We start from the raw sequence: 18239 nt of genomic DNA, 5'->3' as shown, positions 1-18239 counted from the left end.
AGTGATATTCATCGGTACGTTTTCACTGCAAACAGACTATAAAATGCCCCTCAAAGAACAAAGAACTTTGTGTGTTGAGTGACTGAGTGAGTTTTACGCCGCACTCAGCAATATTCCAGCTATATGGCGGCGGTCTGTAAATAATCGAGTCTAGACCAGACAATCCAGTGATCAACAGCATGAACATCGATCTGTGCAATTGGGAACCGATGACATGTGTCAACCAAACCAGCGAGCCTGACCACCCGATCCCGTTAGTCGCCTCTGATGACAAGCATGGGTTACTGAAGGTCATTCTAACCCGGACCTTCACGGGTATTGTGTGTTGAAGATTTATAAGGCTATAGTGAAAGGATTGCTCTTACAATTGTCAAGTTGCATGCACTAACGGTGCAGTAAAGTCATAGCATGTAAAGGTTTATACTTGTCTCTCCTTGTACAGCATATCAACATGATAGAATGTGAATGTGTGCACGCGTTTATCATAGCAGGCTAATAGAAACACAGAAAATATCACAAAAACTGATGAAACTAATGACAAGGGAATTGAGATGAAATGAAACATGTTAGACAGCACAAATATTCAGAGCATTCCTCGGCAGAATATTTCCTCCAGTGTTATTCAGTAGCATAATACGCAGTCAGTCAGGCACCCGTCAGAGAAGCCCACATTGAAATCAATAATGGATACGACAGCGAGTTGGCTGTATGCCTATGAGAGGACTGAGTTGTCTATGTGGTGTGCATCGGAGTACTCAGAGCACTGTCCATTGTGGCCATCCTCTGCCTCGTAGGTCACAAACAGATGCGAGTGGTGACGATTGCTATAGTGCCCGATGGTGTTTGTATGTAGGAAACCCAGGCGCAGTCATGACGTAACATCACAGTCCTGGTCAACTTTGCATATCGCGTGACTGGACTTTTCTCTCCTTCATGTAAACGAGCTTATTCTGAAATCAGAACGTACATCCCTAGTGTAAACCTTTCGGTGCACACTATACAGTATTGCAAACTTATATATATATATAGGGATGTATGTTGTGATATATATATATATACAGACACACACACACACACATACATACACAATATATATATATATATATATATGCTACGACACTTGCGAACGTGGGGTGTATGACAAGATATAAATACATGTTTATACATATATATATACATATATATATGGTTTCCCTAACGCTAGTTCTCCATTATGTCTCGGTGACCGCACTTGGAGCTGTACAACACATGTAAACACAGGATAACAACGCAAACAGTTTTTCACGTTTCAGGTTTAAGTTCTTAACTTAAGTTGAGCGTTACATCACATTTGTTTATCCAGATACGAAGACTTGTCAAAAAATGAAACAGATGAAAAACGTAAGCAAATAGGCCGCAAGTAGGCCGCCCGTGGAGCAGGTACTGTGCTGGTCGCACAGAACTCTGGGTAGAAGAGAGCGTATTCAGCTGCTATTCTGCACAGCACATGGCCATGTGTTCTGTTTGTGTGATTGGGTTGGAGGACACCGCCTCTGTTGGCATGTATTGCGCATGACCATTGGCTCATTGGTGGCAGATTACGCTTCCTTCTTGCTGACAGATACCCGTCTATATTGTAGCCATAATGGGGAAGTTGAACAGCTTTGTGATCGTGTTCAGCCAAACACAGAATATATACTACCCAGGCCAGACTCTCCAAGGTCATGTCACCGTGGACCTGAACGACACAATGAAAATGAGAGGTAAGCAGCGTCATTGGCATCATTAACGAGGCCAATCTTCGAATCACGTTAACCCTCTCAGTGCTGTGTTGTCTTGACAAAATGTTATGCTTCATCTGCGAAGTAATATGGTTGTGCAAATCTATCCTGCATATGGAATTTAATATGAACGTTAATATGGGGAGTGGGAAGGGGGGCGGGTGCATTTTGTAGCTGGGCGTGGTGGGTGATTGTCCAGCCACGGGACTGCTAGTCAAGGCAAGGCAGTTCTTGATGAACATGATTTTATTCCAGTGTCAGAGATGAGAGGGAAGCTGTAATAAATAAACATGTATATGTAATGTAATTATTAGCCAAAAATAAACAGTTTATATCTATATTTGTACCATACAGCTGTAGCACGTGGTTAAGAGTCATCTTCTCAATCAATGTTGCAAAACGTGTGAAGCTAGTAAATATTTAGGGAATACATTAAATAGCATTGTAATTAAATATATACTTAGTTCCAAAAGAAACGCGACATTCATGTTTGTTTTTGAAATTTCCATAATTGTCTTATCAACTTTACAATCAGAACGATTGTGCATGTTAAATGTTATTTTAAACCAATTTCGAAATTAAACTTCTGAAACAAGACTTTTAACGTCAGATTAGACGTGAAAACTGTATCTAATTATTGAACATTTTTACGGGGGAAAACAACAGAAACGCATCGCATAAACGCATGCCCTGACGCGTTGTGCACTTGAATTTATTGATACGACGCTTTCTTCAAGAAAAATGAGAGAAAGAACCCTTTAAAAGATGCGAGGGCAGTTTCTGTTGTGTTCCTTTTCTGAATGGTTCAGAGAACAATATGCCACGTCTGAGCAATGAAGCACGGCTACGTACTCTTGGGATGATTGATGCTAGTTCCAGTGTTGTCAACGTTGCACAACATATGGGAGTACATCGGACGACAATTTACCGACTGAATGTACGCCAAATCAAACGAATTCAGTGAGAGATCGACCTAGAGATGCAGGCCACGAGTGACGTCACACAGGCAAGACCGTTACATCGTAACGTCACATCTTCGCAACCGTTTTCTTCCAGCTACTGTTACAGCCCGTCAGACAGTTGGGATTCACAACAGACCAATTTCAGGAAACACTGTGCGTCGACGTTTGAGAGCACACTGTAGGAGACCCTATGTTGGACCGATTTTGACGCCAGGGCACCGTCGTCTGCGCATTGGAGATATGCACAGTGGCAGAACGTTGTTTTCTCAGATGAGGGTTGTATCTGTGTCCACATTGCAGATGGGAGAGTGAGAGTATGGCGTCGACGAAATGAACGTTTCAGACACCCATGTGTTCTGGAAAGTGACCGCTGGGGTGGGCCATCCCTTATGATGTGGGGTGGAATAAGCTGGGGAAGGCATGTACCACCTGTAATTTTCCAAGACAACGGTCAAGGTCGTGGAAGGGGCGTAACTGCACGACGCTACATTGACGAAGTCGTAAGGCCTGTTGTCGTCCCGTTCTTTAGACCCAGACCACAGTTGCAGTTCCAACACGATAATGCCCGCGCCAACTCGGCCATTATCACAGGACAATTCCTGGCCTGTCACCACATCCAGACAATGGTTTGGCCACCTCTTAGTCCTGATTTGAATCCAGTGGAGCATCTCTGGGACGAGTTGGACCGAAGCCTTCGTCAAAGACAAAATCGGCGGCAGTTGGAGAAATCAGTGTTGAATGAGTACAACATTCCCGGTTCTTTCATTTGACGTTTGTTCATGTCCATGGGAAGACGGTGTACTCATGTGATAAACAATAATGGTGGTCATACCAGGTACTGATAACATCAAATATCAACTGAAGCTTCTAAACGTGTCTAATGCAGACTCTTCAGGTTGGACACAATAAAAAATTCATCAAATCTTAAATCCACTGCCATTGCTGTTGCCTTTTATCTTTCTTTGGTGCGTTCTGTGTAAAGCATATAGTGGCTGGAAGCACGTATGTGAGATAACAGTTCTCATTTCAAATGGACTTGTCGCGTTTCTTTTGGAACTAAGTATATTTTACTATTATGATAAGTAAGCGATATCCTTTATATAAGTATGTTTCTTTTCATGACATGATATTGTAATGTTTCTCACCTGAAATGAATTAACCTCCCTCCATTATCTAAAGAGTTAATGCAGAATGCAGGAGGAGGGCAGGTGAGACATGAAGCTTACAGTACAGGACAACACACAAAACAGAAGACAGGTAGCATCTCACAGGTTTCAAATAAAGCCAGATGCAAGACCTTTACATAAAGTGTTGGAAGTATCTACAAAATAAAAGGCGGAGGTCCAGGTGAAGCTGGACAAAAAAGGGGCTGTTATGGGTATAAGGGTTAAAAATGTTAGTTGGCTGACATTCAACTGCAGACAAGAGTGAGTAAGTGATTGAGTTGGTTTTACGCCGTAGTCAGCAGTATTCCAGCTACATGGCGGCGGTCTGTAAATAATCGAGTCTCAATCAGACAATCCAGTGATCAACAGCATGAGCATCGATCTACACAATTGGGATACGATGACATGTGTCACCCGATCCCGTTAGTCGCCTCTTACGACAAGCATGGGTTACTGAAGGCCAGTTCTAACCCGGATCTTCACGGGTCTACAGGCAGAGAACAACATATAATCTGCTACACCGTCATGACTATTGGTTCAGGTTAGACTGGTAAACATAGCTTTATACGTCTCTGTTTTTCACACCACAATCTCGCACGAGTGCATGGTACAAAATACCGTGGACTTGCTATACCCCCAGTTCCCAAAATGTTCTATAACTATTTTTATGTATTCAAATGATTCCGGTTGTACATGTATTTTGTGAAGCTGTGAAGCTTGGGAGGGGTCAAAACTTTTCTACTGTTATCGACCGTTTATTTTATTTGTTTGGTGGCTGTCGAAGTGGCTGCTACAGATGAGTGAGTGAGTTTGGTTTTACGCCGCTTTTAGCAATATTCCGGCAATATCACGGCGGGGGACACCAGAAATGGGCTTCACACATTTGCCCATGTGGGGAATCGAACCCGGGTCTTCGGCGTGACGAGCGAATATTGCTACAAGCGGCGTAAAACCAAACTCAGACAGACGAGTTGACATATTAACCCGGTGAACTCTTCCAAACATGGTCCGACAGAGTTATAATGTGCCTGACACTGAGAGCGTGGGTTCGAATCCCGTATGGGACTCAACCCAACAAAGGTACTAAAATCTGTACTGTAATGCGTGGTCGAGTTGACATATTCACCCGTGGCGCAGTGGCTTCTTCCAAACATCGGCCAATAGAGTTAATGTGGCATTTTCACTTGTCGCACCATCGAGTTGATGTTCTCATCCTTTCGGCAATCGAGTGGGTTGAATAGCTGACTTTATGTGCTGGCGATTAGGTGCCTGGCTTTAAGATTGTTGGTTCGAATCCCGGATGGGGCTAAACCATCAAAAGTACTAAAATCTGTATTTTTTTACTGTTATCCCAAATTATACATGTGTTACATTTGACCACTTTCTAGATAACACTGTATATTCAATCGACTTAACATTTCAATAATGGGCAGATTTTGTTGTAAGGCAAACTTTGCATTTTCACTGGTAGTGCCATCGAGTTTATATGTTTACTTTCAATGGACTACACCTTTCAGTCGAGTGGACGTTTCCGGTTTGCACCTGAGTGTTTTAAGTTTCAAAGTTCAATCACGTGACCTCGCAATTTGATAATAATAATAAACAAATAATAAGACGAGATAAACATGCTTACAAGAAACGACCCATGTTCTATTTAGTGTGTGTGTGTGTGTGTGTGTGTGTGTGCGCGTGTGTGTGTGTGTGTGTGTGTGTGTGTGTGTGTGTGTGTGTGTGTGTGTGTGTGTGTGTTAGGTCATTTCGTACAAATCTTCTTTTTCTTTGAAAACCATATTGTTCCGCGTGATGTTTTCATCGCATGACATTCTGTCCCGAGAGACAAACTGCTTCTGTCATTCAAATTCTTGAATCATCCATCGCCTGAAATCTTATGATTATATTTTCCATAGTATCACAGATTTGGATACATGTGAGTACCATATGGTGATATTTAAATATCTTGTACTGACACAATTTTGAATAGATGCTAATGTTGAACAATAATATTGTTCATTAGGTGCCATAACCGGTTCTGCTCTGTTTAACGAGGGTCGGTGGGGTAGCCTAGTGGTTAAAGCGTTTGCTTGTCACTCCGAAGACCCTGGTTCGATGCCCCACATGGGTACAATGTGTAAAGCCCATTTCTGGTGTCTCCTGCAGTGATATCGATATTGCTGGAATGTTGCTAAAAGCGGCTTAAAATTTCAGGAATACGACTGCGGTTTGAAGGCAAGGCAAAGGTGGAATGGACAGAAGGCTCGGGCGACAATGAAAAGGATTATTCAGCGAAGGAGAAATACTTTAAAGATGATATCTTACTTGATGGGAGAGGTAAGGACACATGCACCTTGCCTACCTGCACAGTTCTGTATAATATGATGTAACGAGTCATGACAAATTTACCATCTTATATTGCCATCAATGTCCTAAATAATAGTTAAAAAACATTTGACTTGACATAAACTAGTGTCCACAAAGAAACGATACCACGTGTTTCTCCATAAAGATCACTGAATTTGAAGCAAAAACAAAACAACATAGACATTTTAAATTGATATCTCTTCATTAGATAAATGTTTTTACGGCATGTGTACAAAAACGATACCATGTTTCAAAGATCACTGAATAAAACAAAACAAAAGATTTACAATCATTAACACAGGGCTTTAACACAAACGAAGTGTGGTGCCCAAAATTGAAAATTCATTTTAGCACAGTGGAGGAGGCTAGTGAGGGTAGTCTCTGAAAACAGTCTTAACGCCACTTTAGTACCGGGTATGTCCTCCAGCAGCTGCGATACATGCCATGACACGCCTCCGAGCTGATGACGTCAAACGTCGGATGACGTTAGGGGTGATTCGCTGCCACTCATCCTGGAGACAATGTTCCAATTGTTGGAGGTTGGCTGGGGGCGCAGGGCGTTTTCTGATTTTCCGATTGAGGTGATCCCATATGTGCTCAATGGGATTCAAATCCGGTGAACACGCTGGCCATGGCAAAACCTGTATGTTGGCGTTGGCAAGGAAGTTCTGGGTCAATCTTGCCGTATGAGGCCTAGCGTTATCGTGCTGGAACACGATTCCTCCTGGATGCTGTTGGGCGAATGGCTGCACGACTGGTCGTAAAACCTCATCCTGGTAACGCTGTACATTCAGGTTCCCCCGAATAATGACGAGCCTCGTTTTCACATCACCGCAGATACTTCCCCACACCATTACACCTCCGCCTCCAAATGCATGGACTTGCTGGATGCAGTTCGGCGCCAAACGTTCAGGAACTCTTCGGTATACTCGCTGCCGACCTTCGTTCTTGTAAAGGCAAAACCGGCTTTCGTCCTAAAACAAGACACGTGCCCAGTTTCGACGTTGCCACCGCCGAACACGCCTGGCCCATATCAATCGGTTGACTCTGTTTTGACGTGCCAGGTAGACTCCGCGGTAGGGGCGACGTGCACGGATACCATGTGCCTGCAGTCTCCTGTAGACGGTTTGTCGACTGATCCGGTGTCCCAATCCCCTCGCCGCCGTTAACGTCGCAGGAACGAAGCGGTTACGTAGGTGAAGTAACCGGATGTGGTTGTCTTGAATAGGCGTGGTCACCCGGGGTCTCCCGCTTCTCGGCCTGTCTGTTGTTCGGCCTGTTTGACGCAACCGTCGCATTAACCTGGTAACGGTTATGCGCGCGCATCCAAACGTTCTTGCTACAGCGGCGTGTGATGCTCCCTGTCGGACCATTCCAACGGCTCTTTCTCTCTCGATCGCTGTCAAACGTGCAATTTCTTTTGTGTGCTTTTTACTGCTGTGGGCACAACGTGTCGGACCAGCGGTTTTATACAGTTCATCTGCACGTGCATTTCGTGCTACACGACTTAACGTCATTTTGAGTATTCGTGCGATTGCTTCTTAAGTGAATAAATGTTACCGGTTTTTCGATCGAATACGTTTGGTTAGGAACGTGGGATACACAGAAATATGTTTTTCTCCAAAAGTATCATTAATTTAAAAATAATGAAAAAATATTTGGTATCGTTTCTTTTTGGATTATGAGTTTATTGAGTGATTGGTTCTTCCGCGTTCGTTTTCACACAGCAAAAGCATATAGCGACTTATTTGACAGTGACTTGATATTTATTTGACAGTGGCTTTATACTTATTTGACAGTGACTTGATACTTGTTTGACTGGCTTGATACTTATTTTACAGTGGCTTGATATTTATTTCACAGTGATTTGATACTTATTTGACAGTGACTTGATACTTATTTGACAGTGGCTTTATACTTATTTGACAGTGACTTGATACTTGTTTGACTGGCTTGATACTTATTTTACAGTGGCTTGATATTTATTTCACAGTGATTTGATACTTATTTGACAGTGGCTTGATACTTATTTGACAGTGGCTTGATACTTATTTGACAGTGACTTGATACTTATTTGACAGTGGCTTGATACTTATTTGACAGTGGCTTGATACTTATTTGACAGTGACTTGATACTTATTTGACAGTGACTTGATTCTTATTTGACAATTGCTTGATACTTATTTGACAGTGACTTGATACTTATTTGACAGTGACTTGATACTTATTTGACAGTGACTTGATACTTATTTGACAGTGACTTGATACTTATTTGACAGTGACTTGATACTTATTTGACAGTGACTTGATACTTATTTCACAGTTTTTTTTATACATATTTGACAGTGATCTGATACTTATCTGACAGTGACTTAATCCTTCGTCCGGGTATAATCTAACTGAATCTCAAATGTGTATCACAATAAGACAGTTTACGGATTACTTTGCTCATAGTTCTATTTTGATATTTTGGGTTAAGTTTCCTTTCTGGAGATATCAATCAAACGTGTTTAAATTAGTGGGAGATGGTTCTCCAGTTGGATCAAGTAACATCATGTTTTCCTTTCTATGTAAAACCAAATGTTTTCAGAGTCAGTTCTTGGGCGGTGGGGTAGCCTAGTGGTTGAGCGTTCAATCGTCACGCTGAAGACCCGGGTTCGATTCCCCACATGGGCACAATGTGTGAAACCCATATCTGATGTCCCCCGCCGTGATATAGCTGGAATATTGCTAAAAGCGGTGTAAAACCATACTCACTCACTTACTCATAGTGAGTTTTCTGTCTTCTTACAATAAAGTTTTCATTGGCACTTGAAGGTGCTGACGTAGACTGTATGGCGTTATTGCTGCATAGGTCTCTAACAATATGGCTGGCTTCCCAGCCCCATAACTATTCACTATTCACTAAGCTATTCACAAACCACAGCTCTACTCTGTGGCTCGTACTTGATATGACTTGGGCCTTCAATACCACTGCTATAATAAGCACGATACAGGACCACATATGGAACAAGATGTCCATTTTGAATTACATGATGGATGTACAGGAATTCAAATCTTAATCAGTATCATCCAGTTTTATCTGGTTATTCACCGTTATTTCTACTGAGAAATTCACCATTATTCCTGCTAGGCTATTCACCGTTGTGTCTGCTAGGCTATTCACCGTTATATCCGCTAGGATATTCGTCGCTATGTCTGCTCGGCTATTTGTCGTCATGTCTGCTAGGCTATTCACCGTTATATGTGCTAGTTTATTCACCGTTATATCTGCTAGTTTATTCACCGTTATATCTGCTAGGCTATTCACCGTTATATCTGCTAGTTTATTCACCGTTATATCTGCTAGTTTATTCACCGTTATATCTGTTAGTTTATTCACCGTTATATCTGCTAGGCTATTCACCGTTATATCTGCTAGTTTATTCAACGTTATATTTGCTGGGTTATTCACCGTTGTGTCTGCTAGGCTATTCACCGTTATATCTGCTAGTTTATTCAACGTTATATTTGCTGGGTTATTCACCGTTATATCTCCTAGGTTAAATCCGCTAAGCTATTCCCTCTAGACTAGGCACTCCCCACCCTAGTGTACTGGAACCTAGAGAACCGATTGAATTCTTGTAGATGCCTGTAACGGAGACCAACTCGAAGACCGTCGGCTGCCTGTGCTGTGAATCTGGGCCAATCAATGCCAACTTCACCATCGACCGACAGGGGTATGTCCCAGGGGAGGCCATTATTCTAAAGGCTGAAATAGACAACATGTCAGATGGCCAAATAGAGTCATCATCGGTCACTCTTACTATGGTGAGTTGAAATCTATAAATACTGGGGGATGCAATTTCATTGATGGAAACTGTCTCCTTGAAAAGAGGAGTGGTATAATTTCAATTTAAAATATGTAAATGTGAACGAGACAAAAATCTGAAGTGTCGCTTTTTGTAAATGACGGCAGACGTCTAATGCAATGTTTATTCAATAAATTAGTCGGTTCAAACAGAAAACTGATCCTTCTTCCTGATCAAAAGTCAAGGCATCATGAGAGTGTCTGTGTTTTTTAATCAAAATTAAAATCAAATGTGAGAAACAAAATCATATATAGAAACTTTGTTTGGAAGATATTGTTCGTACATAATTTCTGGCTGGTCGGAACACCGTAGTGTAGAGACCAAATATGATCCAAGACTTTGGGTTTTTGATTCCATTGACAAGTATTTGTATGTATGTATGTACAATGCCTGCTCTTGTGTGTAAATTAATGAACTATGATTTATTCAGCATAATGGCTACTTCATTATCCAATCCCGTATGGGGTTCTTGTTGTACGGAATAGATCCACAATACCTCCAGGTATCATAAAGCCCGAATGTTGGGATTAGGTGGTCAGACTCTCTGACATTTTCGTGCCATATTAATCTGGTGCTCTCCCGTTTGTCACCAAATGAGATCAAATGAATTGCAAAATAACTCAAAATAGATAATAGTTTATTAAATACCAATGCCGTACACGACAAGTATAACCATGTACCCAATGATATCATCCATGTGTTGTTTGTTTACCAATTACTGGTAAAATTGTTTGATGTTGTTGAGTGTCCAAGATGAAATATTTTATGGGGTTTTACAAAGATAGGAGGGGCAGCGCCAACACGCAAGGATACAGGGAATGACAACACAAGTCGTCTAATGATAGTTGTAGTCGCAATCTGAAAGAAGCCCTGGAGGGAAAGATCATATTCATCTGTTGCAGCTACGGCACCTAATGTCCTTTAAGGCTGAACGTTAGACGTCGGGGTCGCAATCTGAAAGAAGCCCTGGAGGGAAAGATCATATTCATCTGTTGCAGCGACGGCACCTAATGTCCTTTAAGGCTGAACGTTAGACGTCGGGGTCGCAATCTGAAAGAAGCCCTGGAGGGAAAGATCATATTCATCTGTTGCAGCTACGGCACCTATAGTTTGGCATGAAATGCATGTGGACCCGTTTTTCTTGTAAATATCTCTTCATCCAATGACCCAATCGATCTCAAACTGTGCAAGTGGATGTTTTGTCAGACAACCTAATCACATTGTAAATCACCGATTTTATGCATTTGTAGTAAAGAATCTGTCTATGTAACTGTCAACAAAATAAACAGCAGAACGCAAACTGCTTGCAGAGGGAGGGAGCCAATGACCTGTAACAGCGGCAGTGTTGGGTCATAAAGGTAAATGCACGTGCAGTTCATGATAGTTACCTGTGCTCTGCACAGTGATAGACCGTTTGGATCATTCACATTGACTACTTCTAGCTGTCATCATGAAAGCTTATTCAGATGATGCTAAACGTTTAATTAGAAATGTGTTGAATTTTTTTTAAAAGAGAGCAAACGTAGCAAACCGTTTCATAAGGTGTCGGATTACATGAAACGTACTACTTTTGCTCTTGGCATGAAAAAGAACATCGTGCTAAAAATTGTGAAAAATAAACCAGCAACCAATAAACAAAACCGTGTACAAAAAGGTAGGCATCCAAAGTTAGATTCTTTTGACATCAGGGTCATCAGAGATGTCATTCGCCGGCTATTTGCTAGAAATGAACACCTCTTCATACCTGTCACGTGCATAGCTGACCTATATTGACGAACGTTGACCTTTATGACCCAACACTGCCGCTGTTACAGGTCATTGGCTCCCTCCCTCTGCAAGCAGTTTGCGTTCCGCTGTTTATTTTGTTGACAGTGACATAGACAGATTCTTTAATACAAATGCATAAAATTGGTGATTTACAATGTGATTAGGTTGTCTGACAAAACATCCACTTGCACAGTTTGAGATCGATTGGGTCATTGGATGAAGAGATATTTACAAAAAAACGGGTCCACATGCATTTCATGCCAAACTATAATGTCCTTTAAGGCTGAACATTACGGACCGTCTGAACGTTAGACGTCGGGGTCGCAATCTGAAAGAAGCCCTGGAGGGAAAGATCATATTCATCTGTTGCAGCTACGGCACCTAATGTCCTCTTAAGGCTGGAGGGAAAGAACGTTAGACGTCAATCTGAAAGAAGCCCTGGAGGGAAAGATCATATTCATCTGTTGCAGCTACGGCACCTAAGGTCCTTTAAGGCTGAACGTTAGACGTCGGGGCCTTCTTGTCTGGAGACAACGCACTGTGTATTGGTGCATTGTCCATGATAGTAAGGGACTTGGCTGGCAGCTCAGGGACTACTGTATATTTACCCTCTAAAGAAATACCTTGCCTTTCATATCTGTGTGGCAGGCCTTGTTATCCTCGGCCTTGGCTCGAAAGACGAGGTCATAGCCTTTGAGCAAACCCCGACCACTGCCAACATGGTGAACGATAACTCTTTCCCCTTGCCTCGTTTATTCTTCGTTTTCGCTTGATGATTCGCAGATAATGATATCGGAGACGAACGATGTCAGATCGCTCAATAACACAGCATCTGTATCTTTCACATCTTTCTGTATCTGTATCCAAATACACGCAGATGTGCATACGTGCTATCAAAAGGTTTGGGGCCTAAAATACGTCTGATATGTGCATGATAAAACTTATGGTACGATATTGAAGAATGGTTTATATAATTCACATAAACGTAATATTGGCATGCATACGTCGCTAGTTTCCGGTCACGTGGACATCTAATCACATGTACCCCTAGTGAAACGGAAGAAATGGATAAGCTTGAGTACAGGGCAGTCATAAAGTTTTTGGTCCTCATTCATATAGAAGACACAGACAGTTATTGTATCCATGTTATAACAATTTCAGTGACTGGTGGAGGTTAAGAATGATTTACGAATCTGATGCAGTGAATTTATCAAACAAAAAAACAAATTCACTGGTTTTTGTACTTTTCTTTTCAGGAGACAACTTTCCGAGTAAAACACAAGACAAAGCATAAACAAACCAAAGTTGCCAAGTTGAAACATGGGTCAATCCTTATGGGAGAGCATGACTACTGGAATGGAGACAAACTCGTGATTCCACCTCTGCCGCCATCTTATCTTGCGTGTTGCTCCATCATTGATGTCAAGTACATTCTCATGGTGAGATGTTTATCATTGGTTAAATGATTTATCCACGCGGTAAGATCTCGATTAGGTCTGTGATCAGGGTCCTTATTCTCGAAACGTTCGTAGCCCTAAGAATTCTTACCTTTGATCGTAGCCAATATGTTAAGGATGGGCTTAAGAAGTTCGCAGGCCTACCAACGTTTCCAGAATAATTATTCTCGTACTGCGATATTTATCAGGAGTGAATGCTTGGCACTCGTGTTGAGATATTAATTGGGGTTGAATGAGTTATCATCATGGTGATATATTTATTAAAGGTCGAATAATTTACACAGGCGATGAGATATTGCTTATGGCTGAATGAATCACTCTCATAGTGAGATAACATAACAATAAAGTATGGAACTTGCTTGGCGAATATTTTTCAAATTTTGGGAATGAATATCGATGTATTGAACAGCAAAGAACTCGATGGTGAGAATATGTGTATCATGCGAGATCGTTTTACTAACGCTACGCTGTAACGCTACCAAAATAGCCAATGCCTTGGGTAGGCAAAGTACAGTCTACCAGCTTCAATAGGCAAGGAGATGTCAGTGGGTTCAAGGAACAAAAACCCTTGTAATTTCCTTGTAGCAATCACCTAGGTGATATATCCCATATACCCGCTAGGATCTGATTTATAATTGATCTTCAGTAACCCATGCTTGTCGTGAGAGGCGACTAACGGGATCGGGTTGTCAGGCTTGCTGACTTGGTTGACACATGTCATCGTAGATTGATTCTCATGGTGTTGATCACTGGACTGTCTGGTCCAGACTCAATTATTTACATACCGCCAACATAAAGCTGAGCTATCTGTATCAACTGGCATCACACGGTCAATGTAGTGTGAACTGGAATTAAACGTTCAAACTCACACTCATGGCGACGTACATGTGTGCGTGTGTGTGGCTGTGATTTAAACCATTTTGTAGTGCTCGCCTACTGAGATGTTGCCATTAAAGCCGCTAAGGCACATTATACTGGCTCGGCGATGACCAGTCTTTATTTTACTGCTTGACTGTCGAGCGTAGAGAAGGGCAACAAGAACAATATTTATACGTGTTTTTGGAGTGACGTGGCCATGGCATCAAACTTGTAAACTATGTTCCAGCTGACAGTTCGTCCTCCAGGACTTACATTTGATCTCAACATCCATCTGCCGGTCATAATTGGAACCATCCCCTTGCAAAGTGTCTTCGACAGTCATCCTGCCATCATGCATCCTGCGGCGTACAGAGAGACTTCATCTTCCTTCCCAACACCATCAGCCTATCCCCCGGGAGAAACGCTACCCACAGACACATTTTCCTCAGGAGCGGGATACGCATCACCGGTAAACCCACCACAGCGATCAGCATTGCGTAAGTTGCCATTGTGATTTTATGCATTTACCACACAGGGAATATAATGTGATTGTGTGGTAAAATACGCATAAACGCGTTAGAGGTTTTTCCATTCTTAGAAATGTGTTTGACACAGCTTTTAGCAATATTCCAACGATATTAGGGAGTGGGGACACCAGAAATATGCTTCACACATTGTTGGTAGTCGAATCCAGGTCTTTAGCATGACGAGCGGATGCTTTAACCATGAGAATACAGAATTAACCCTTCCTTTTTGTGTCGTGCTTGTGTCCTCTTTGTGTCGTACTTATGTCCTTTTTGTATCGTACTTGTGTCCTTTTTGTGTCGTGCTTGTGTCCTTTTTGTGTCGTGCCTTTGTCCTTTTTGTGTCGTACTTGTGTCTTTTTGTCTCGTGCTTGTGTCATTTTTGCTTCGTACTTGTGTCGTGCTTGTGTCCTTTTTGTGTCGTGCTTGTGGTCTCTTTGTGTCGTGCTTGTGTCCTTTTTGTGTCGTGCTTGTGTCCTTTTTGTGTCGTGCTTGTGTCCTTTTTGTCGTGCTTGTGTCCTTTTGTGTCATGCTTGTGTCATTTTTGCGTCGTATTTGTGTCGTGCTTGTGCCTTTTTGTCGTGCTTGTGGTCTCTTTGTGTCGTGCTTGTGTCCTTTTTGTGTCGTGCTTGTGTCCTTTTTGTGTCGTACTTGTGTCATTTTTGTGTCGTGCTTGTGTCCTTTTGTGTCATGCTTGTGTCATTTTTGCGTCGTACTTTGTGTCGTGTTGTGCCATTTTGTGTCCTTTGTGTGTCTGTGTCGTGCTTTGTCCTTTTTGTGTCGTACTTGTGTCATTTTTGTGTCGTGCTTGTGTCATTTTTGTGTCGTGCTTGTGTCATTTTTGTGTCGTGCTTGTGTCATTTTTGTGTCATGCTTGTGTCCTTTTTGTGTCGTGCTTGTGTCCATATGCATGATAGTCAGAAGAGGCACATATAATAACATTGACTAATTACTCGCAAACACATTCCATATTTAATGCAAATTTAGCCTTTATGACAAAATGGTATTTATTACGCATTGTCCCTCACGCATTGATTCATATATACTGGTCACATAAAGAACCTGTGCACACAGAAAATATAAATATAGGCACAACTCGTCTTTATACATAAATACAGGTGTGAACATAGCACGTAATAGAGACAATCAAACGCTCATGCGCGTGCAAGGCGACGTCACGTCATTGATGGTGGCCTATGGACATGCAATGTGTTACTGTACGTGCAGCCCGTGCAGCTGCACACAACGTGTGAAACTCTGAAATGGCTCTCACTGTCCAAAGCTTGATCTTTGGTCATTCAAACGTTCACAAATTCACATGAAAAGTCACATGCACATCATGCCAAGATTAACATCTGTTCAACGTCATGAAACCATTGGAATGGTTCGAACAGGAATGAGCCAACAGCAAGTGGCAGCACACTTCCAATGCCATCGTAACACGATGTCTGCATTGGTCAGGCGTTATCGAAACAGTTATGACGTCGCCGACCACCCACGTTCTGGGCGACCCCGAGTAACAACGCCAAGACAGGGCAGATGGATTCGGGTGACTCATCTCAGACACAGGTTCCAGACGGCAGTGACCACGTCCCAGACAATTCCTCAGGCCTTCAATGCTCATTTGGTAGCCCCTATGCGTCGTCGATGCACCTCTGTGCTTCAGGCACTTGGTGGTCATACCCGTTATTGACCTTGTGACTTCGTCGTGTGACCCCCCCTACTCGACTTTGAACTTCTGACGTCATCGTTACGGATATTGTTCAGATTCTTCTGACATTTTGTTGTGGTCCAATACTTCAGCTTATAAGGTGTCTACATCATTTCGTCTTTTCTGTGTTGTATTCCAATTCTGAAGGAATTTTCTGTGTGCACAGTTTCTTTATGTGGCTAGTATAGTTGGTCACAAGTTGCCCACGACTCTCCGTGATTGCAGTATTTCCCCAGACTTTCTATATACGTCATTATACTCGCTACAGGGCTTATATTACTTACAGGCATGGGCGTCTGTGGGAGTGCTAGGGTAGATGATTTAGATTATGAAGTCCCAGATAGGCATTCAGAAATTGGAGAACATAAAGGCATAAAATGTCATGTACAAACACTTCATTGTCCATAACGATAATCCTGGGCTACCTCTTCCCCTGTCATCAGCATGAAGTGTTTTGCTCCCGGGTGACGAAGGTCGTACAACAAACAAGTTGTAATCCATATTTGTTATATGGCGCCACGCCTAGGATATTGTTGATTGGTTGTTGTGATAAGACGTTTTATTACTCGCCCGTGGAAGATACTGCAGTGTAATATGTTTACGGCAATATCTCTGTAACAATGCTGTTAGACCTTGCTTGACTCGCGGAAAGCTGAGTCATCACACTGTAGGCAGTTTCGCCGCAGTTCTTTTTTTTCAATTTATGTTGGAGAGTAATAAACAGAATACTAAACTCGCTTCTGTGAAATACCATTTTTATTGAATTCGTGAAAAGATTAAGTATCAAACTCGCTTTGGCTCGTTTGATACCAAATCATTAACCCGTTTAATAAACATGGTATTACACGGAAGGTCGTTTAGTATCCTCTATTTATTACTCGCCCGTGGAAGATACTGCAGTGTAATATTTTTACAGCAATATTACACTAATGTAATACCGCTAGACGTATGACGCCATAATGGTTTACAGCAGAAATGGTATTACACGTTAGGTCGTTTAGTATCCTCTATATACGTCACTTAGAATTAGTAAATATCTATGTCATGAAATGTTTGAAGAATACTCATATAGTATACTGGTTCATGTTCCAGCCCCTCCTTCATATGCAGAGTGTGTGTTTGGCAAGGTCAACATCGCCGAGGAAGGTGACACTAAGTATGTGAAGGGTGATACTGAATATGCTCCTGCCTACACGTACTATAACTGGGGCCACAAGCCCAGTGCTCTCCCCGTGTAGACAACATGGCAGACGTCTGTTACAGAAGATAGGCCCTAGTTTTCACTAACTGCCTACATACAAGACATCGACAACCCGTCTTCTTCCATTTAGTCATCATGGCAGACGTCAGTTACAGAGGTCGGACACTGGTTTTCACTAGCTGCCTACATACATTACGACAGGTCGACAACCCGTCTTCTTCTTCCATTTAGTCATCATGGCAGACGTCAGTAACAGAGGTCGGACACTGGTTTTCACAAGCTGTCTACATCTACAACGACAGGTCGACAACCCGTCTTCATCCATTTAGCCATCATGGCAGACGTCTGTTGCAGAAGACGGACATGGGTTTATACAATCCGCCTACACGTAAGGCTACATCGATCACTGTCCATCTCCTTTAATTTAATCAACAAGCTTGACATCTATTTGATAAGGATACACCTCTTGTGGTGAGAAGGGAAGTCATATATGCAGACTTCCAATGCTGAGTTAGCACTACTTAATGGCGTTCTATGCGATAGTTACCCCTGTCTCGGTAGGTATGTACATGTATTTTATTGGATGAAGGTTACGATGAACTTTTTGGTAAAGCCACTAGTACT

General features: G+C 42.1%; 1 protein-coding gene across 1 annotated transcript; it reads left to right on the top strand.

Annotated features, from left to right (window-relative positions):
* The first annotated feature begins 1583 nt into the window (after positions 1-1583).
* On the top strand, positions 1584-17892 carry LOC124282511 (arrestin domain-containing protein 3-like). The gene is made up of 7 exons (XM_046718523.1): positions 1584-1742; positions 6094-6216; positions 9064-9071; positions 9874-10056; positions 13121-13303; positions 14427-14676; positions 17507-17892. The coding sequence occupies exons 1-7, from the start codon at positions 1625-1627 to the stop codon at positions 17650-17652; spliced, it is 1011 nt and encodes a 336-aa protein (XP_046574479.1). The 5' UTR covers positions 1584-1624; the 3' UTR covers positions 17653-17892.
* The last annotated feature ends 347 nt before the right edge of the window (positions 17893-18239 follow it).

This window comes from Haliotis rubra, unplaced genomic scaffold, assembly GCF_003918875.1.
Source record: "Haliotis rubra isolate DU_JTF1 unplaced genomic scaffold, ASM391887v1 Scf3, whole genome shotgun sequence".
NCBI lineage: Eukaryota > Metazoa > Mollusca > Gastropoda > Lepetellida > Haliotidae > Haliotis > Haliotis rubra.
This window is presented reverse-complemented; position numbering and strand designations above follow the sequence as displayed.

Coding starts and splice junctions, on each gene's coding strand:
- LOC124282511 (XM_046718523.1), top strand. CDS start 1,625: ATGGGGAAGTTGAACAGCTTTGTGATCGTGTTCAGCCAAACACAGAAT. Junction 1,743..6,093: donor CGACACAATGAAAATGAGAG/GTAAGCAGCGTC, acceptor TTAAAATTTCAG/GAATACGACTGCGGTTTGAA. Junction 10,057..13,120: donor CATCGGTCACTCTTACTATG/GTGAGTTGAAAT, acceptor TTTTCTTTTCAG/GAGACAACTTTCCGAGTAAA.